The 22,040-nt window shown below is 46.6% G+C and overlaps 1 protein-coding gene across 8 annotated transcripts in view; it reads right to left on the bottom strand.

Moving 5' to 3' along the window:
• Positions 1–18,358, bottom strand: part of Ppp2r5c (protein phosphatase 2 regulatory subunit B'gamma) — a 138,662-nt gene extending 120,304 nt beyond the window's left edge. For 3 of the 8 annotated variants that reach the window (XM_078050915.1, XM_078050916.1, XM_078050917.1), the window contains exons 1-2: positions 18,110–18,356; positions 17,375–17,440 (exon numbers count right to left, since the gene is read on the bottom strand). In XM_078050915.1, the coding sequence (XP_077907041.1) occupies positions 17,375–17,440; positions 18,110–18,136 (93 nt within the window). In that variant the 5' untranslated portion in view covers positions 18,137–18,356. Of the gene's footprint in view, positions 1–17,374; positions 17,441–18,109 lie in introns of those variants that run through there. The other 5 variants (XR_013439307.1, XM_078050921.1, XM_078050918.1 and 2 more) reach the window with 3 other exon arrangements.
• Between the last annotated feature and the right edge of the window lie 3,682 nt (positions 18,359–22,040).

Raw genomic sequence — 22,040 nt, 5'->3', positions numbered from 1 at the left:
CAGCACCTATAACTCACGTCCTCCTCGGAATTCCCCTAGGTAAAACTTAACTGCTCAACTTTCTTGGGATGCCCCTAGAAAAATCTTTAGCATTTACTCCAAAGTCACAGAGATACTTCCAGGACCTGTCCTTGTTTTAAATGGCAAGCTACATATATGTGTTCCAAGAGATCATAAATTTTATTTTTATTTTCCATAATGCCCAATCCAGTGCTATACACATAATGACCTTGATAAACAATAGGTAGAAAATAGATAAACACAGTTCCATAGCTGCTTCTACCCCAACAGGATAATAAACTGGGCATCTCATGTGGCCACTCTTCTAAGACTACAACCTGGTGATCTGGCTAACTTATAAATCAGGAGCAAAACAAATCCATAGGAAATGAAGCTCCTCACAGAGAACAGGTTGAGATAAGGTTTCTAACGTCTGTGGAAATAAAAAATCACCCGGACTCCATCCCACTGGCTCCTCTCCCCTGAACCCTACCATACTCTCCCCACCCAGCCCCCTCCAGAGCCTTCTCTCAGGAGGCAACAGAGTGAATTTCCGGAAAAGAAAATCTGCTCCCATACTCTAAACTTAACCCAATGTGGCAGCTCCCAGGTCTTCTGGCCTCAGGGAAATTACCTTCCTCTGCCCAGCCATGTCCTACCACCATGTTTCTGTCCTCTTGCCAAGTGACTACTCTGGTTCCTTCAGGCCCCACCTTCCACCATGTTTAGACTCATTCTTCATGGGGCCAACATGGCACTGTCAGCTCCTGTGTCGGGTCACACGGTGGACCCATCAGCCCCAGAATGTGGTATTTTACTCTCCTCTGACAGCAATGAGATAGACACCTTTCTCCCTGACCAGGTCCATGAGTCCAGGAGGGCAGGGCCTGTCTGTCTGTCACTTCTTTGGAGGACTTGGGACCCACCAAGCCAAAGAGGACTCCCCAAGGAAAGGAGCTCTGGAGGTCCCCCAAAGGCTCAGCATGGTGGCAAGCCAAAGCTAAGAGAGAAAGACAAGCACACACAGGCCTCAGAGGTGCAGGAGCTTCCCAAAGCAGCAGACAGACCCACCAGCTCAGGTAAGAAAGTCTGGCAGGGCAACACAGGAGCAAATCTTGCTTTCTAAAAGCCCCAAGCTCTGTACAGACTGCAGGAGAGGGTGTGGGCAAATGAACTGTGAGAAGGCTTTGCCTTTTAGTGTAAACCCGTGGAAATGTGGCACATGGAACAGTCAGTGATATTAGGGTAAAATCAAGAATGCTGGAGGACAGAGTGTCTAGGTGAAATGAGAAGAGGGAACCATGGGAGACCCTACTAGCAGGTGAACAATGGGGCAAGCTGCTGAGATGGGAAGTAATAAGCCCAAGTGTGCGTGTGCAGTCTCAAGCCCCTTGTGGCAACTCTGGCTCTCATACGTGAGGAGCCAAGATACTTCTCCCTAGTTCTTCCAGAACCAATTATATTTTATTTTCCTCATTAACAAATCAGCAGCAGGATTTCTCTTTGCTTACTTTCTTCGTTGCTGGCTGTCCTACCCTGCTCCAGAGACAGCAAGATCTCTTCTGCCTCCCTTGCATCCATGTCTCAGTGTCCAGGGCAGTGCTACCTGCCACCCAGTGAGCACTCAGGAAATCTCGTCTGGGCTGGAGATGTAAATTTGGAAGTCAACAGTCCCTAACTGGTTCCTGAAGTCTTGGGCATGAACACCCCAGACAGAGGATGACAAAGGGAGAAAAGAGGCAAGAGACAGCCTGGGGCTGAGGAGTTCAAGTTCAGCTGCAAGGCAGGAAGAACCCTGGGGGCATGGTCTCCTGCAGAAGGCAGAGAGAGCCTTTCAGGATGAAATGGCCAAGCGCCTAACAGATTCAGCAGCACAGAGACTGTGGCAGACCGAGGTCGGTTTCCTGGAGTGGGGCTGGGAGAAGCAACTAGAACTGAGGACAAGGCAGAATCCATGAGGATTAGCAATATTTCTGAAAGAACTGGTTGGAAAGAAAAGAGGAGTTAGGGCACTGGAAGAAGCAGAGAGTTGGGGAGAAAGCCTCCAAGAACTTAGGGTGAGAAAGGCTGGTGTACCTGGATGCTGGGGGGATGGGGCCCCAGGAAGGAGCTGCAGCTGAGAGAAGGGCTATGCAGGGAAGGCCTGGACCTGGGTCTGCAGGAATAACAGGGCAGGAGAGGAAAAGGATGGTATGAGGTACAGACACCTGCCAGTCTGATGATTTTGTATAGGGAGGGGCAGAGGGAGAGAGGGAAAAAAAGAACCATATGAAGCCATCTGCCTACAGTCACTGTAAAGAGGTGGAGGGAGGAGACTGAGTGAGTGAAAAGGTCAGATGGGATCACCTGGTGTAGGACAAAGGGCAAGGTGCCTGGAGAAGTGAGTAGCTATGAGCAAGCAGCCCATCAGGTCAACATACTAGCAAGGGCCAGTGCCCCAAGGGAGCACTATGCACATAGAGTCCTCCTAGTTACCATACAAATATCTGTCCAGTGCACATCTGTGCTGGACCCTGGGAGTGACACTGTTGTGGCCCTGTTTGGTGATGCCATAACCTGGAGGGAAGTGGGGCCAGGGCAGACTCCTGGGAGCAGCTCTTCCAGAATAGCACACAATCTGCAGGCACTCCCATGCCCTGCAGTGTCCTTATTTCACAGACAAGAAAAATGAGATGCAGAGTGTGGGGTGATCACCAGTGGCACACAGTACATGGTGTCACCACACTTGGACCCTGCTCCATCAATGGACTTTGCATCCCAGGGTGAGCCCAGCACTGCCTCATCACCTGCCACTGACGCCACACACTGGAGAACAATTCTGCTCTGCAGTCTCAAAATTCTCCCCTTCTGCAATTTGATAACGGATTGACCCAACTACCTTCACTTATAAGCCAGAGACTATATGATATCCTGTGACATGACATTTAAGAAGTGTTTTCCAGCCAGAATCTGATCAAGCCTTTATGGAATGGAAAAGGGAAGATGCTGACCACCATGGGAAGCGGTGGCAGGCTCTCCACTGCAGCTGCTAACATCTGGCCAGGAAATCCTTCATTATTTGGGCTGCAGTCTGCACTGTATGAGGTTTACATTGTCCTGGCCCCTGCCCACAAGAAGCAAGCAGCCCCTGCCCAAGTTGTAACAACCAAGAACGTCTCCAGATGCTGCCAAATGTGCCCTGGGGGGGGGGGGCGGGCGAAATCACCCTTGGTTGACAATTACATCCTTCAAACATGTGTGAACAATTTAACAACTAAATTTTGAGAAAAGAAAAAAAAATCTAAGCAGAGATCTAAAAAGAGAAATGTAGGACACATAACAGCTGATAATATACACAGCTGATCAAGGAAGGCAGCAGGGGCAGTGGTGATTCCAATATTCATCATTAACTTTTTAGTATTTTTTTTAGGTCTGATGATTGTGATTTGGTTTTGTTTTAAGAGTACAAAAAGCACACAAAATAAAAGCAAAAAGAGACAAATGGGATTATATAAAACTAAAAAGTTCTACATAGCAAGGAAAACATTAAACAAAGAGAAGAGCCAACCTACAGATGGGAGGAAATATTTGCCAAGTATCCATTGACAGAGGATCAACATCCAGAATGTGTAAGACAGTAAAAAAACAACAAAGAGCAAGAAATCCAATAAAAAATGGGTCACCGACTTAATAGACTCTTCTCAAAAGAATAAATACAAATGGCCAACAAATACATAAAAATATTACAATGAGATATCACCTCACCCTAGTAAGAACCCTGCCACCACCACCACCACTGCTGGTGAAAAGGGAACTACACTTGGTAGGAATGGAAATAGTGCCACTGTAACTGAGGATAAGATAGCGGTTCCCCAATAAACTAAAAACAGAACTATTGTTGTAGGATCCAGCAATCCCACTTCTGAGTATAAAGTCAAAGGAAATGAAATCAGCATACCAGAGAAATACCTGCATGCCCACAATTATAATGGCACTATTTACAATAATTTAAGATACAGAATCAGCCTAGGTACCTAAGCGTATGAACAGATATAGAAAATATGACATATACACAATGGAATATTATTTAGACATAAATAATAAAACCCTATCGTTAGCAACAACATGGAATGAAACAAGGACATTGGAAAAAAAGCCAGATATAGAAAGACAAGTACCACATGTTCTCTCATTGTGGAAGTTAAATAAAGCTGGCCTGAATGTAGAAGAGGGATCACTAGAGGGGGTAAAGAGAGGCTGAATGTGACCAAAGCCCTGCTGCATGTACTGAAATGTCACGCTGGCCCCAGTGAGCACACACACAGCCAAGGCATGTTCAGGATAAAGAGGCCTGGTTGAAGGATGTGGTATGACCAGGATAAGATGGGCCTCAGCAGTCAGAGGAGGGGAATGGGCGGCAAGCACAGGGGGACCGGCTGTATCGCTGGCCTCCTCACAAAGATGGGTGACAAGGACCTGGGTGTTTGTCACACATTTCCCTCCACTTCTGTGTATACGAGAAACCTTTACTCCTCTCTCGGGTTCAGGTCCTCACCTCTAGACTAGACCAGTGCAATGGAAGAGCCCAGCCTTTGCTGCAACCCATTCATAATCTGCTACCAGATGTCCCCTGCTGAATCTTTGTTTCAGGCATGCCAGGCTACGCTCAGTTCAGGGTCGAGAATGTTCTCCAACACATCCTGTTTCAACACCTGGTCCTTCTACATGAAATGTCCTCCTCCCCTTCCAACATTTCAATCTCTCTGAAAGCTTCTGAAACGCTCAACCCTCGGTCCTGGATCAAGTGCCACTTCTGTTCAACATCCCCCACTTCCTCACAGGAGTCAGACTCAGCCATGTTGTCCTTGACATTCTCAAGGTGCTGCCCTGAACTGATACCGTGCCTCAAGTCACAGTCTGCCTCTACAAACCTGTCCAGCTTTCAGAGAGCAGGAACCATGTCTCGTTGGTCTCCTCTGCAGTACTCAGGTGCCAGCTGTGGGGCTGGCTGACTACTACACTGCCCCCTGACTCTTACCTCTAGATCTGTCCCCCAGTTGGCTGTCCCAACTTTTACAGCACACATGTGGGTTCCATCGATGCCAAACTGCTTGTCCTCCCAAAGTCTGTTTTTGTATGCTGATTAAGAACTTTTAAAAGATAAATTTTTAAGGATAGAATTTTTTTGTTCTAACTAGTTATACATCACAGTAGAATGCATTTTCATATATCATACATAAGTGGAGTATTTTAATCAAAATAGTGTGATGTGACACACAAGTCAGTGGGTTAGACATGAGCCAGGACCTTTCCACGGGGCAATTACACCAGCACCTTACTTCATAGCAGCATGACTGTTTTTTAAAAGTGGAAAATAATAATTGTAGCAATCTGTGGAGAAACTGGAACCCTGTGCATTGCTGGTGGCTTTGGGTGTTTGTCACACTTTTTCCTGTAAGACAGGTGGAAAACAGTTTGGGGGCTTCAATAAGTCAAACACAGAATTATCATGTGACCCAGCAATCCACTTACAGGTATATACCCCAAAGAACTAAAAACAGGTGCTCGAACAAAAGTGTGTACACAATGCTCACAGCAGCAGGGTTCACAGGAGGTGAGAGGTACAAACCACGCATTCATCAGCAGATAAAATAAAATCTATCTGTCCTTACCACGGAATAGGATTCAGCCACGAGGAGGAACGAAATCCTGATACAGGGCCCAACAGGGCTGAGCCTGGACACAGTGCTGAGTGGAAGAAGCTAGACACGGAAGGCCACACAGTGCATGATCCGTTGGTAAGAAATAGAGAGCACGCAAAGCCACTGAGAGATTGGTGGCCGCCAGGGACTGAGGGCAGGGGAGGAAGAGAAACTGCTTAATGGGCATGGGTTTGCATGTTCTGGATTCTTGCAGCCCTGCTGTCACAAACAGCAAGGGTGCCATAAGTGCCAGCAAGGTGCCTGGGGGTGGGAGGGCCACTGTTCCCCTGCTGAACACTAAGTGAGCAACAGCAGGTCGCTCATGGGGCAGGGTCCCATCACTGGCCTCCCAACAGCTTCCAGATGGCAGATGAAATATACAGAAGATGATTCTTTCACTGAAGTAACCAGCACTGATTTCAGAGAAGGGTCCCAGAACAGATTCTCAAGGTGACAATAAGACCTTCTATAGGTTAGGAGTTCCTCATAAAATAAAAACTAGGCATCCATCTTAAAATTAATTTTTGTCAAGAAGTATGACACTGTTGTGCTACCTGACTGGGCTAATTCTAAAAAATATCTGATTCTCCCTTTACTGCCACTCTGCTGGAATGTAAGTGATGGGTAGTTCTGCTTTTACCTGTTACTCATGAGGTGAGAGAAGCCTCAGGATTCACTTCAGCTCCTTTCCTTTGGCTCAATGTTGGAAAATCATTGATCAATGCAGTATTATTTATTTATTTTTGGTGCCGGGGATTGAACCCAGGATACTTGACCATTAAGCCACATCTCGAGCCCTATTTTATTTAGAGACAGGGTCTCACTGAGTTACTTATCACTTTGCTGTTGCTGAGGCTGGCTGTGAACCCACAATCCTCCTGCCTCAGCCTCACGAGGAGCTGGGATTACAGGCGTGTACCACTGCTCAATGCCGTATTATTTATTACACAGGTCAAAATGGCTGACCTTCTCCCTTCACTTGAAGCCACTACAGTGAGTGCCCCAGAGGTTTCTAGGTGAGTACCTGTCTGCAAAGTAGCTGCATTGCTGGGCTACCAAGGGCAACTTTGGGATGCTGAGATGTATTTGAGGTCCTCAGTGGTCACATCAATGAAAGCTACACCATAAAATGGAAGCCTCCACCCTCTGCCCTTCTCAGGGCCTCCTGACTAAGCACCTGGGCCCTAGGGCTGCAGGAGTCACATGAATGGGGAGGGGTCTTGAGAAAAGGGAAAGTGGAGCAGCTGGTCCTGTGGTGAGGTAGGGCAAGGTACTACCAGGCAGACCCATGACCCTATCTATGTTTGGGCTCAGGCAGCCCGAGGAGTTAGCTCACTGCCCCGTGGTCCCCGTTGCACACTGCTTGCGTTGGGAGTACAAGGCTTACTCCCCAAGCGTTTCCAACAGCAATGGGGTAAGGCTACCTGAGGACAGGAACAAGATGTTAGAGGATTCCCTCACCCTCAGGAAAAGCTTCTAACATGAAACATATCATGCCTGAATGTTTAGGTACCTGGAGGTCACTGGACTCCCCACAAGCTCCTCTGTAGCCAGATGTCTACAGTCTCATATAAGTTGGAGTAAAAAAAATAATAATAATATCTAGGCAGCAGATTACACAGGTGTTTGCTAGTTTCTACACCTTGAAATTATTCATTCAAACAGCACATCAGGCAACTGGCTTTATGACAAAGCCTCACTACTAGACATTTTACCATATAAGGGATCACTACACTATACAAGCAGCTCCTTCCCTTCATTCAAACTCGAAATTCTAAAAATTCACAGGTTGTAAGGTGTTTATTGTTCAATGGGGGCAGGATCCAATCACTGATCTCTCAACAGCTTCTAGGTGGCAAATGAAGCCAAATTCAAAAGATACTTCTTTCACTGAAGTAATTAGCGCTGATTTCAGAGAAGGGTCCTAAGACAGACTCTCAGGGTGACAGTAAGACCACTCTCTTGCCAGACACTTTGTCAATGATGTCCCTTACCTGCGTTCCTGTAGTTTGTAGCCCCTAGGCTACATCTGAAAATAAGTTTTATTAGAACATGGCACTTATTTGTTTACCACTGTCTAAAGCTGCTTCCTTGAAACAACAGCAGAGCTGAGTAGTTGCTCAGAGACTGACGTTACAGGCTCACAGAGCTTAGAATTTTCACTCTCTGGCTCTTCACAGAAAAGTTTTTTCTAGGCCATCAATTCCTAGCTGAAAGGCAGAAGCAGAGAAAGAACAGGAGCACTGTCCTTGATTAAGGTCTTCGAAGAGCTTACAAGTATCAACACAACTCTGAGCCTCATTCCTAGTGATAAGGAAGGCTCAAGAGAGCTATGACCTCCAGGAACACTGGTGCAACAAGATAAATTAACTCCACAGAGGTGGCTTTGACCTGGAAGTCACCCAGGGGAGACTGATCTGACTCCAGGCATCCCCAGAGTCTAGGATGTGGAAACCTGGCAGAGCAGAGGAGGAGTACAGAGCAGGAGATTCACTTTCCATCTGATACTAATCTTCCCATAGCATCTTCTTCTCCTGCAGCATCTTTACAGAACTCGGAACTGGAAAAAAATCGTCTCCACAGAAGCAAACTGACTAGGAAACTGAGGTTTCCAGTGTTGGAGCTGGCTCCTCAGGGAAAAGTCTCCACATTCTGGCCCTTGAGGGTCAAAAGCCTGAGAGCCAGCTCCTGCCAAAATCTCTAAACAAGTGGTCAGCTGACAAGTCCACGAAGTCCAGAGCCTTTGGCTATTGTGTCAGTACCTCACTCTCCTATGAAGGAAGAACCACTCAGTCCTCAAGCTTGTGGCCCTGTTCTACTTCTGCAGCTGCCCCACAGAGCAGCCTGCAAGACATCTGTACATGCTGAAATCGCAGCATTCTACCTCCCTGTTCCAAACACCTGATGGCTGCCCATCACCTTCAGCACAAAACCCCAAAACCCTTCCAGAATTGCTTGCAAGATCCTGCTCCAGTCTGCTGAACCCACCTCTCCTCCATCCTCCCACACCCTTCCCATCACTTTCTCTTCAGCCACACAGACTTTCCAGTGGACATGCCAAGCTCACTCTACCTTAGGACGTTTGCACTAGCTGCTGCCCTGGGCTAGAATGTTCTTTGTGCCACGGGGTCCTTAAGATTCCACTCCAACCTTTAACACTGTGCCCATGTCAAGACCATTCTACCTACCTGAGCAGCCTCTGCTCTCCGCACACAGGTTGCCAAAGGGTGGCCCTACCTATCAGGGAGCCTGAAAACTCATGAGGACAGATTTAGCTGTAACTGAGGTGATGAGAGCCCAAGGGCCACTGCTTAGGCCCAATGTAATAAGCACACTCAGAACATTCCTGCTTCACAGTACTCAGTTTTTGTGCCTCACTGGGGGTGACTCCATCATGCAGGGATGTGTTGTCTTGGGGGCTGAACCCCAGAAGTACCTTCTGGGTCACTGGAGGGAGGCAAAGTTAGAGAATGGCCAAGACAAAGGAAAGAAAACATACCAGGAGAGAACCCTGAGGGAGCAACAGGTGTCTTACCCAGAGCTGCCCCCAGCCATGGTGCTATTTCCCCTGAGCTAAGCAAAATACTCCAAAGAGACCCTGGGCATTCAGGCCCCACTAGGAATGTGGCCTCCTTGGTGAGACACCCAGACCACCTGAAGCACCAGGGCAGGGGCAGGGGGAGCCACATACTTCTGTACTGTGCTATTATTAGCCATGTGTGATTTCTGACCCAAAAACAAATACATAAGAGAAACTGTCTTTGAGAATAACTGGAAGAAAGTGAGGCCTCCTGGGCTCCCTGGAACCTGACTTGGAGTCTTCCTCATGTGTGGCTCTGGGCAGGCTGTCATGAACCGAAAGGCAGATGCAGCTCCCTTCCTCATCGAGGTGCCCCCTTTACTCCTTGCCTTCCTCCTTTCCTGAATTTTATCTACTTCCTCCTCTTCTGCCAATTTATTTGTCTTCTTTTGCTTTAAATTTAACCTGAAATTTGGTATTTAATATTACAAATAATGCTAACAATAGATAAATTAAAGACGCTCATGTTAGAATTGGTTTTGGAGAACTTGTTAGGGTCCCAAGGCAGCTCTGTCCCAGAGAACTTTCTGGAAAGCTAGAAATGTTCTATATTTGTGGGCTATCAAAACAGCCACTAGCCACGTGTGGCTAACATGTGCCTAGTGCCCTAAGTAACTAAACTTTTAATTTCATTTTCACTAGTTTAGATTTAAATAAAATTGCTAAAAAGAATGTCTAATACTTTTCTGGAGCATTCTAACACCTTCAAAGCTTTGAGGTACTTTGACATTACTTAGATATAAACTTTTGCTGGGCAAAACCCCAGCATTTGATCAGTACTAACTAACACCTGCAGGCTCCAGGTGTCTAAAACCCACTCTTTTTAAGGTAGTGACCATAAACCTCATTGTAAAACGTGTATGCACGCCCTCAACATGCAGAAGATGAAGAAAAATACTAGGTGTCCTCAAATTAAAGCATTTTCCCCCTGAAGTTTAAATTCTATGCTTGTTCTCTGCCTCCCCCAAGTGGATAAAACAAAAACGACAACCCTATTTGGACCAGGAGGCACCACTTCAATACAACACATCTGAAACCTGATCAAGAAGGGTACAGGGAAGTCTTGGCTTATCACAACTCCCTGATAGAAAAATTCATGGAGATTAAACACAGCGTGGTGCCAAGCCTGACTTGGGCAGGTTCCCAACTTCAAGGAAACACTGGAGACTCTTCTCATGACTGAGTTCTTGCAGACAAACTCCCCTTGCCTTAGGAAGACACTGCCAGGATCCATGCTGGTGGTTGGCTGACCGCCAGCAACTCCACAAGGGCAGGTGGAAACGTCCCCAATGCTGCAAGGCAGGGCTCAGCAGCTGCCTGAATACAGGAACTCTTAGCTTCCTCACCACCAAGACAACTGAAGACTGCTTCCTACCCTCCTCTCCATGATCTCCTCCTAGGCTGCTGAGGGGAAGAGGAGTGTTGAGTGGTTGTGTCTGCAGCCTGACCCATCACACAAAGCGCTCTCTGAATGCCACAGCTCAGCACAGAGCCTGTGTCTGCTTAGGTGCTTTCAAGCACCTGAGATTCTTACCCAAAGCTCCAGTGGGCTACTTCCATGGGATGGGTGCCATTCTGTTCCATCCATTCAGTGATGACAGTCTCACTGAATGGGATGGGGGTCAAGTTACTCCCAAGTACACTTATGTCCAGAGGCAACAGGTGTCACATGTCACAAATAATGCAACAGTCAACTTAAGTTCTTAGCAAGTCAGGACTGTGTGTATTGTTTCGATCCTCACAGATCCTCAATACAGACCTGCGCAGGGCCAGAGATGCTCAAAACAAAGCCGTATCTCACTCTATCCACCTCACAAAACATACTAAAAATACATTCCACTGAGAAACAATCCCCAAATAAACTTAAATTAGGAAATATATTTCAATGGATATCCTCTTTTGAAATGTTTTAAATTAAATAGCTTATGAGACCATATTAGCAAGATCTTATAAGACTACTCTTTTTCTACAAAGTATGTAAAAGCAAACTAAAAATACTCTTTCTTAAAACTGTCACAAGACATTAGAAAAAGTTTTAAGTATCACAATTTTCTGCATTAGTATAATGTTCTTTACTTATTTATTAATATTTTTAGTTATCAATGGATATTTTCTTTCATTTAGTTATTTATGTATTTATTTACATTTATTTACATGGTGCTGAGGATCGAACCCAGTGCCTCACACATGCCGGGCAAGTGCTCTACCACTGAGCCACATCCTCAGCCCCAATGTTGTTTATTTAAAACAAATAACAATAAATGAACAGTCTGCAGTGAAATTCCCTTAGGCTATCAAAAAGTAATAAAGAAATAAACCTTTAAAAAAATTTTTTTTAGTTGTAGATGGATACAATATCTTTATTTTATCTGTTTTTATTTTTACGTGGTGCCGGGGATGGAACCCAGTGCCTTGCGCATACTAGGCAAGTGTCCTACCACTGAGCCACAACCCCGGCCCAAGAAAAAAAAAACCTTTTAAACAAAAGATTTTTTTTTTCAGGTTTTTAACATAATTTTTATTTTTTAAAAGTGAATTGTACATTACAGGAAAAACACACACACACACACACACACACACACACACACACAAGCAAAGAACAAAGTCATCCAGTCACAAGAAGCTTAGTTGGACGGGTCCCTCTAGGTTGTGTGCATATATACACAATATCCCATTAAACAAAAGATTTTTTTGCCAATTTATAGCATCAGAAAAATCAGCAACCTAATTGATTTGAAGTTCTCCTTTTTCCTGAACACTTTTAAAATCCACCAACCAAATTTTTCTTAACTCCATAGCCTAGTATACATGGCAAGTGTAAAGAGGAATCAATTTAAAACTGTCCATGGGGTTTCCTCTAGTTAAGGAGGCAAGTTATGGGTAAATAAAGGTGGTTGAAGCCAACATGAATTACAATTAATGCAGCAAATAATTACTACCCAAGTTTAGAAGACAAAAAAAAAACATGGTCCAAGATAGGAATTCAGCCCCCTTTTTGGTAGTACCGGGGAATAAACCCTGGGCTTAGCACATGCCAGGCAAGCACTTGCCACTGAGCTACATCCCCACCACATAAAAACAAAAAAAGCATCCCTTAAGTTTCAGAATAGATGAGTTCAAGTTGGTGCTAAAAAGATAAAGTGTTGGGCTGGGGATGTGGCTCAAGTGGTAGCGCGCTCGCCTGGTATACGTGCGGCCCAGGTTCGATCCTCAGCACCACATACCAACAAAGATGTTGTGTCTGCCGAGAACTAAAAAATAAATATTAAAAAAAATTCTCTCTCTCTCTCTCTTTAAAAAAAAAAAAAAAAAAGATAAAGTGTTCAGGAATAGAGGATGGAAAAAGTATTCTAAAACAGAGGTCCTCAAAGCATGGTCTGAAGCTCTCTCAGTGTGGTTCCCTTAGGTATTTTCCAGATTCCAAGAGGTCAAAATTGTTTTCATAACACTAGGACCTGTCTCGTCCTTTGAGCCACCATGATATAGAACTTTTCACAGGCTACATATGTGATATCAATGTAGATTTGCAAAACCAGAGCAATGGGGCTGGGGATGTGGCTCAAGCGGTAGCGCGCTTGCCTGGCATGCGTGCGGCCCGGGTTCGATCCTCAGCACCACATACCAACAAAGATGTTGTGTCCGCCGAGAACTAAAAAATAAATATTAAAAAAATAAAATAAAATTCTCTCTCTCTCTCTCCTCTCTCACTCTCTCTTAAAAAAAAAAAAAAAAACCAGAGCAATGACTCTTCTCAATTTTTTCAAGTTGTTTTTCATACAAATGTTACATTTGTTAATGTGTAATGGGAGTTATCATTAGATGAATTAACATTTAAAAACCTTGTTCTAATTTCTAATTTGAAAAATATCAATAGACAGATATAACCTATCTAAACAAAAACTCTGTGGGGTTTTCAACAATTGAAGAGTGTAAGGAATGCTCTCCCTCTGCTTGGACACTGCTATTCTCCAGGAGCCAGCATAACCAGGTGAGTGTGCCAGTCCTGCTTTGCAGGCAAACGCACACACTGTGTGAAGGAAGGGTTTTCTCCTGCAGCAGCTCAGCAGGGGACTGTCCTCCTGGAGACAGCAATGCCTAGATGCATTTTTGCCTGTTACTGTCACCTAGTGGGTAAGCCAGGAGACTGTGAACCTTCAACAAAACATAGAACCCCAGGATGGTCCCACATGTCCAGTGTAGACACTGAGACTCTTGGTCTGGAGCTGTGGTAGTCCCACAGGGCACTGGGTGTCTACCAGCTGTGCAGCTTATACATGGACAAGAGCAGAAGCCAGGGCTCACAGTAGATCCAACTGCTTCTTGGAGGGCCCAAGGGCAGCAAGCTCAGGGCAGAATCTCCTAACTCCCGAGCTCTACACTTGCACTGATGATCCACTGCATAGCCTCTACCTTCCTACATACCTGGGCTCTGGGCAAGAATGGTGGGAGGCTGGGAAGATCGAACCTAGGCATGACAATTAGGAGTGGGGAATTCCATTCCTACATAATTATTACATAGGACTCTCAAAAGGGATTTTTCAAGTACTAAGAGGACTTCTTTTGGTCCTCTCCGGATTTCAGTTGAGTGTTGTATGGAAAAATGCTGGAAAGAGTGATGGAAAATGAGGTACAGGAGACCCCAGTGGAAGCATGAAGCTCAGGACCCAGTCTACAGATGGTGGCTTTGGTTTTTCATGGAGGGGAATCTCCCTGGAGGCAGCTACACCACCATACCACTTTCCCCAAATGACTCTTACAGCCCTCATCCCACAACTCAAGAGAAAACTCCTGCTACAGAAGCAATGAAGGGAAAGTCAAAAAGCATTTTGAAAAGATACATAACATGTAATGGGTATACTATTAGTTAACAAATTTTAAAATTTCAATTTTAATTTATAAAATTAAAATTACTACCTAGAACCATATAACCTCAGGCAAGTCTGACTCCCTATCTCTGGAAAGCCAGGGTATGGTGGCAATGGAATGTAAAAAAGCAAAAATTATACAGAGAAAGAAGTCATTTCTAAAGGTAAGTGTCCAAATAAGCTCCCTGGTTGGAAAGGACAGTTCAGACAAGCAAAACACATGACCAGGGGACAGTACCAAACCACCTTTAGTGAGCAGAAAGCAAAGTACTTCAGAAAAAGCATTAACACTTCTGAAAATGCAACTCTGGACCCAGTACACAAATGAAAAAACAAAACAATGCAGCAACAACATCCTCTGGTCTGAGCCTATAAAATGAACTTGAGGATCTCAGAACAATTTCTGAAGATTCGAAATGTTCATAAAATGTGCCTAGTCATGCTTTTCTTGAGGCAAATGTTCCTGAGATCAGCTGCTCAAAAACATGTTCCCTCTGTCTACATCCACAACATTTTCCAACTTCAAGTGACCAAGGAACACAGTTGTGGCCCCATTCCTTAAAGGTATGCTATAAAATAAACCAAGAGCAAGTGCAAGACAGAAACTTTTATTTCCAGAAATTATGGATAAGTAACAAGTCAAATTTAAACATTCTATTTGAAAGATGAGCGGGGAGGGGGATATACCAATGTCACTTAAGTAGAAATTTCTACAATGAGCAAAAGTTGCTCAGAAGCCAGTATGACCTTTAATGTTTTGTCACCCTGAAAGATATATCCTGCTGTACATCTTGTCAGAGGAATTTCTGAAGAAAAGCACAACCTACTCAACTGGGTCACAAAAGTTAAGCAGTGTCACTTAGGGTATTTTTGTTTTTTCATTTTCTAACTCCCAGGCTGAAATACTGTCACTGTCCTACTCTATTCTCTCTCCCACACTTCATCTTATGAAACACCCATGCCATCTAATGTTCTCTTGTTCTAACCAAAAGGCGTTCTGCAACATAAGCCAGGTGCTACCTGGTCTGCTGTGAGGCTAGAAAACAGCCAGCCAGGATTCCAGGATTCCAAAGCACAAGGACACTTTACACACTAGAGGTAGCATATTAAGTCAGCCATAGGCCAAGATCTTGGAATATTTTCTCTGCTGGAAATATTTCCCAAACTTGGCTGGTCTGCCCTGGAAGGGGCCTCTTGTGTGTGCCTCCAGGAGTGCTTGTGAAGGTGATGTGATATCAGAAAGGCTTGAAAAGCAACATGGGAATATCAAACCTATTTAAATTGTTCTGGTTTAAAATATTCAAATCCAGAGTAACACTGAGAGACATAAGAGGAGAAATGTGTGCAGAAATGGTTCAATTCACCTGCGTGAGTCAATCATATTTGGTAAGTGGGTGGAACTAGAAGTGAAGCAGTGAGCTGAGGGGGGGAAGCAACAATCAAACAGAATCAACTCAAAGTTCACATGAACTGAAGAGCCTCAGTTTGTACTCCTGCAAGATAACGACACAGTGTCATGCTTAATGTGCCATGCTGCCTCTGGTCTCCTTATGAGGAAGTAGTGAAGGACCCAATATTTCAGTGTTTTTCAGTGGTAATTTCAACTCTGTGGCTCCAGCTCCTAGACAGTAGCACTAGAAAAAATACAAAAAGACAAGTGGGGCATCACACTCAGACACTGCAGGCCACTCTTGTCTACTCAACTGACAGCCTAAGAACCTAGTTCATCTCAAAAACACACATAGCAGCAGTTTTGGCATCTTTGAATTACTGATGGATTTTTCAAGTTCATAGTTAACATTATTCATTTTTATAGCCAAGTTCTTTCCACTAAAATGGGAATAAAATAAATGTGCAGATTGATATTTCTTTGTGATCCTAACAGCAAGGGAAGACAGGTATATTAGCAAGAAAGGTTTGGGGAACAGTAGGAAGTCTTAGCAGTTTTAATGAAAGCAACACACTGAAAAAGAAAGCATGCTACATGCACCCCTGCAGAGCAACTATGTGATCTACACTCTCATAAGGGTGGCACAGGAAGTAAGCAAGTCAAATCTAAGCAGGCCACAGTAAAACTTGATTGCTGTAAAGAAAGGCTAGGGAAAGACTGGCACAAATAATCTGAACTCTTGGTACTTAAGGAACATTTTCCAGTTCTACTATTTGCTCTAGGCAGGGCAACAGATTTGCTAGAATGAACCACCTGCTGCAGAGGAGGGAGGCTTAGAATATACCAAATGACAGAGAAAAGATAACCTGGGGCTAAAAAAAAGTCTACTGTACTTCCCAGGCAGAACTTAACTACTAATTTAGTTTATAGGAAAGGGTCTGATGCTCACAAAGTTAATGTCAACTACGCTAAGACCAGGGACCTCCATGATCCAGGCCTGGAGAACTGACACGACACATGCATTCAAAAGGACCTACCAGCTCTGTCTGGGCCTATGTGTCTCTTGGACCCTTGGCCCTAGGTGTTCTAGTTCCTGACAATTAGTCACAAGGAAGAAAAAGCAAAGGAAAGTGGTGACTCTGAAAATCCTCTCAAGGCACAACCATGTCAAGGAACACAGACTTCAGCAGGTAGACATAAGGGTTCCAACTCTTAAATGGGACCAAAGACTATAGCCAAAAAAAAAAAAAAAAAAAAAGTCAACTCACCAAAAAAGGTGGGGGAGGGAGGAGAGGAGAAATACAAGAGTCTACAAAAATACTCAAACTAGGTATATCAAAAATACCACTGCTACTGGGTTGAAAAAGGCTAAGCAACCAGCCAACAACAGAAAAAGGAAGCTTTCCCAGAACACCAGGAGCAGAGATTGCACCAAGAAGAACAAGGGTGACAGAAGCCCCTCAGAAAGCCACCTGGCAGCTTGCAAAGGTGGAGGGCGGGGTGGGGGGGGATCTCCAAGGCTAAAATGAATTCCAGTCAAAGGCACCCCCTTCACAGGAGGGCTGCTAGGGCTGAGGTAGCTGAGGGTATTTTTGGGGGGGGGGGTAATACTTCAAATTGAACCCAAGGGTCCTACCGAGCTACATTCCCACCCCTTAATTTTTTTTTTTTTTTTGAGACAGGGTACACTAATTTACGGAGGCTGGCCTTGACTTGCAATCTTGCCTCAGTCCCCCACCCCAGCCCCTGGATCAGGGATTATAAGTGTGTGCCACGGCAGGAGGCTCACCCCCAGTTTTCATATTTTAAATTAAAGGCTGTTCACGAAAAACTCAAGTGAATATCTGAAGACCATTACCTCTGATTCTACTGTGTCTTGTCCTTCTTTTGAACTTTTCCCACTCTTCCCTGGTTTTGGTGGTTCCTGGGAAACATCAAACAAAAGCAATTAATTTTCTCAATCTTTAGACTGTTAAGCATCAGATAAACTACATGCAGTTTCAAAACTGATTTATATAATTTAACTAGCGGTTCTGGTGGTTTTCATCCACACCGTCAGGAAATTTACGTCATACTGTTTTAAAGATACAGTACTGCGATACTACACCCCACCCACCCAAATTCGGATTCTCTGGTTTCCTTCGTCAGTATTCGGGGCTGAAAACTTTAAGCAGCGACAGAGAAGCCCAAGTCCATCCAGTGCTCCTGGCGTTTCCAAAGGACCGCCTCGCAGCCCTTTCGTGTCCACCCGCACCTGGGAGCGAGGATTTCTGGGGCCACCCTGACCCGCTCCAGCTCCACCTGAGGCAGCGCACCCAGGCCGCCCAGAGCGCAAGCCGCCGCGCCAGCAGCGCGAGCCGAGCCCCGGAGCCCAGCCCGGAGCCCAGCCCGGAGCCCAGCCCGGAGCCCCGCCGTCGCTCCGGCGCACGCACTTCTGCAGGCGTCGCGGGTCCGCTCCGCTCGCTGCCCGGCTCGGCGTCCCTCCCGGCCGCGAGGCTGGCTGGCGGCCGGCCCGCCGCACCTGCGCCCCCGACCGCCCGCCCCCCGCGCCGCGGCCCGTCCCGGCGGTCCCGGCGGCCCCGGCCCCACTCACTTTCTCCTTCTTGGTTTTATTCGGCATGGCTAGTGCGGGCCGCCGCCGCCGCTCCTGCCCCTGCCGCCGCCTGACCCCGCCGCAGCAGCGCCCCCGCCCCGGCCGTCGCGCCGCCCCGGCTGCCGCCGCCGCCACTGCCGCCGCCGCCGCCCGGGGACTGAGTCGTTCGCTCGCTCTCGCTTCCCCTTTTCCAGGCTCTCAGAGGCTGCGGCAGCCGCGGCGGCGGCGGCGGCGGCGGCGGCAGCGGCGGCGGCGTCTCTCCGCCCCTCCCCCGGCCCGCCCCGGCCCGCCAGGCGCCGCCTCAAGCCCCGCCCAGCGGCCCTCAACGGCGCCCTGCCATTGGGCATTGCGCCCTCACGTGCCCTAACGCTCTGCCGCGCCGTCCCGCCCCTTGCGCGGCCTATCCCCGCCCCCTTCGCACAGCTCGGCTAGCGTCAGGCTCTGGGGGGCCCGGGTCTGAGGTGGGCGGGCCGGCCTGGGGAACTGGGGGTGCGGCCGCTACTGTGGTGACTGGTGACAGGGCCGTTGCCGGCTGTGAAGGTGCCGGACCGAGAGAGCCGGGGACGAGCGAGGCATGGAAATTGTGCGTTTGAAATGTGTGACAATAATTTCTGCAGCCAGAGGGGCGCGAACGGCGGCCTTCCGGCCTCGTCCCTCCGGCTCTTGCAAAACGAGGGAGTCCCCACGCGGAACACGTGGGTGACCGGGGACATCCGGGAGCGGCGGTTTCGCAGGGCCTCTCCAGGCCCCGCCCACCTGACCAGCCCCACCCACCCTTCCCTGCCGGCTCCGCCCGCAAACTGGGCGGTGCTGTTCCTAGGGGTATTTATTTATTTATTTTTGCTGTGGTTCTATCTTAAGGCGCGCGAGAAAATTTCTGCACGTTGACCAGGAGCCACTTAATTTCTCTTGTCTCACTAATAGACCCGGGGAGATGAATTTTTCCAAGGGAAAAAAAAGTTAACTTTTTACTACACTTCTTCCGCAGTCCAGTTGGAGCCCCCAAGCAATTTGGAGGTGTTAATGATAGATATCCGAGATTTCGGAAATGCATTAGGTAGGAAGATTGGGAGTGAACGGATTTCAAGCGTGAAAGGCATTGGGGGCTTTGAACATTAAGGAACAGCATCTTGACTGGGCACTTACAAATCCTCTCAGCCCCGTTTTGTTCCTGAAAGTTGCCAAGAAAAGCATTTTTGGATGTTCTCTGTTGCCATACAACAGAAAAGTGAAAAGAAGAAAAAAAAAAGGAAAAGATCTAAAATGAGGGCTGTTGTGGGGGGTTCTGAGATTAATTGTTGCCTGCAGGTGCCTTTGTGCTCGAAGAGGACTGTCTGCAACTAAGCAGAACAGTCCCAAACAGCTATCTCTGGAAAAAAAACTGCTTTTTAATAGTTTCCCCAAAATAATTAGCTAAAAAACGTGAGAGGGTAGAACATTGTCTGTAGTTAATTTAATGACATTTTGAAAATAAAACACTATCATAAATCCATATCAATAGGAGTAACTAAAATTATTGGGTTTTGACTGCTGAACTCTAAGGAGGCTTGAGGGGTTCTCCAAGATAAGTCTGTGCCACTAACATCCTTGTATCACAGCCTCTGATCCAGTTTTGCACATCATTCATGGATTTAACAGACAGTTTTTGGATATCCACCATGTGTAAAGCACGATGCAAGAGGTTCTACACTATTCTTGTTCTCTGGCAATTCACATGCTTGGATGGAAACAAGAAAACCCTCTCAGAAGTCTTGACATATGTCAAGTCTTCAAGGACTGGGGTGAGGGTGGCCGAACTTGGAAGCATGAAGGAATACTGCACAGGATGTTTTCTTGTGACCAGAGAGGAGATGTATGTACAAAGGCTCTGGATTGAGACTTGATTCGGCTTGCCAAAGAAAAGGATTTGTTTCTGAATGCAATGTAGGGTTGCTGATCTAAATAATTAAATTGGAGAGTGATGTGTGGTGTGCTCACAATTGCACTTCAGGAGGCATCTGTGGTGGCAGTGTGGGAAGGAGCTTAGAGTCGGCGAAGTCAGGAGGCAAAGAGCCCACAGGAGGCAGGAACTGTCCAGGTGTGAGGCTCATCCTCTGCAGTGATGCCCAGGATGTGGCTGAGACAGTAGAGGTAGGGTGACAGATAAAAGAGTAGAGCTGTGTTTTCCATTTGCATAACAGTGATGAGGGGATGCAAATAGAGAGCAAGCTGTGAGAGAACATGGTGATTTGGGTTTGGGACATGTTGAGTTTGAATTATGTGTGCAAAATACTGAGGGTCCAAGTGGCAGTTGGAAACAAAGCAGAGAGGTCTAGCTGCTTGTCAAGTTGGGTATTTGTCAGGTCAATTTTGAGTTCCAGGGAAAGCATAGCAATAATAGAAAAGCTGCCTAGTTACACCCAATGACCTTGAAACCATAGTAACTGGAGAAATCTGACTCAACACTGTCACCTGACACACGTGACAGTGGCACACTGAACTGGTTTTCATGGGCCCACATTAGAGGGTGCAATTCCATGACCAATATTAACTGAGAGTTTTGGCCACTCACAGAGGATCCTGGGTATTGTGCAGTGTACTGCATATTGTGGCCTTCACAGGAACACCAATGATAGATGTAGCTCCTACTCTCAAAAGACGGGTTCAGAATAGGCTATCACCAGGGGATACGGCGACAGTGTGAATGTGTGTGCGTGCGTGTGTGTGCACATGTGTGTGTAAGGGTGTGAATGTGCCTGAGTGGCACCTCTTCCAGGTCAGCCCCACTTTTCTATGTTCATAAAGGCATATCCCATATCACACAAAACTCCTTTTCTTTCGGGGACACTTCAAGGAGGAGCCAGGTAACCTGGGTGTACTTTCTCCATGACCAGCTACTACAGGAGGGGATAAATGGTGGATGGTTTCACTTACACCCCCAACATCCCTCTAGAGGGTCAGAGAGGTTCCCAGGTGACCCCCCCCCACCCCCGTCAGTCAAGGACCTGCAGAGTCCTGTGCACACTGGGGATGGGGCAGTGCAGAGCAGGAGGAGGGTCAACCCCTGCCCACACTCAGCTGCTGCTGGCCTCTCATCCTGCTATCTTGTCTGTTCAGGTGCTGGTCCTGAACCTGACCTGCTGCAGGTTCGCTGCCTCTAAGGTGGTGTGAAGCTGTGTTGCCTCACCTGCTGCAGCAGTAACCTTTCTGCCCCAGGAAGTCACTTCTTGTGGGGCTTCCTTCATGTCATTGCTGCCCAGCCAGGTGCTCTGGATGTCAAAGCAATCTCGCATACTTGGATTTCTGTGTGTGTGTGTGTGTTTTGTTTTGTACTGGGGATTGAACCCCTTGTGCTTACCACTGAGCTGCCTCCCCAGCCCTTTTTATTTTTTAGACAGACTATCACTAAGTTGCTGAGGCTGTTCTTTAACTTGTCCTCCTGTCTCAGCCCCTGAGTTGCTGGGATTACTGGCCAGGGCCAACATGCCTGGGACATGCTTAGATTTCTGGCTGAGCTTCCTAGGGGCAGTGTTCTTGTCTTTGTTACCCATGTACTCAGCTTTGGGGGAAACTGAGTCTACTGCTTATTGTGGTTTGGTCCCACGTCTGAGACATGTTCTTGTAACCTTACGCCACCTTTCTTTGTGCTATTGTCTTCCCCAGCCTTGTCCACGTCACCAGCCCCAGTATCCAGACCCTCCTTACCTTTCCAAGCCAGGGACTGTCTGATTGAACAGTTACTTCTCTAAGGCTAAAAGGAAAACAAGGAGTCAGGCGAGTGAGAAATGAAAGACGGAGACCAGGCAGAGATACACACAAGAATTTATTTGTCAGAGCTGACAAATAAAGGCTGTGTCTCCATAGATGGAGAGAGGCAATACAGGCTTGAGTTCCGGACTTTTCAGGGATTAGAGCCCAGTGGGTCCTAATGTGGGTGGATAAGGGTGGGGTT

This window comes from Ictidomys tridecemlineatus, chromosome 5, assembly GCF_052094955.1.
Source record: "Ictidomys tridecemlineatus isolate mIctTri1 chromosome 5, mIctTri1.hap1, whole genome shotgun sequence".
Lineage (NCBI taxonomy): Eukaryota > Metazoa > Chordata > Mammalia > Rodentia > Sciuridae > Ictidomys > Ictidomys tridecemlineatus.
The sequence above is the reverse complement of the archived record's forward strand: the minus strand, read 5'-3'. Positions and strand labels throughout refer to the sequence as shown.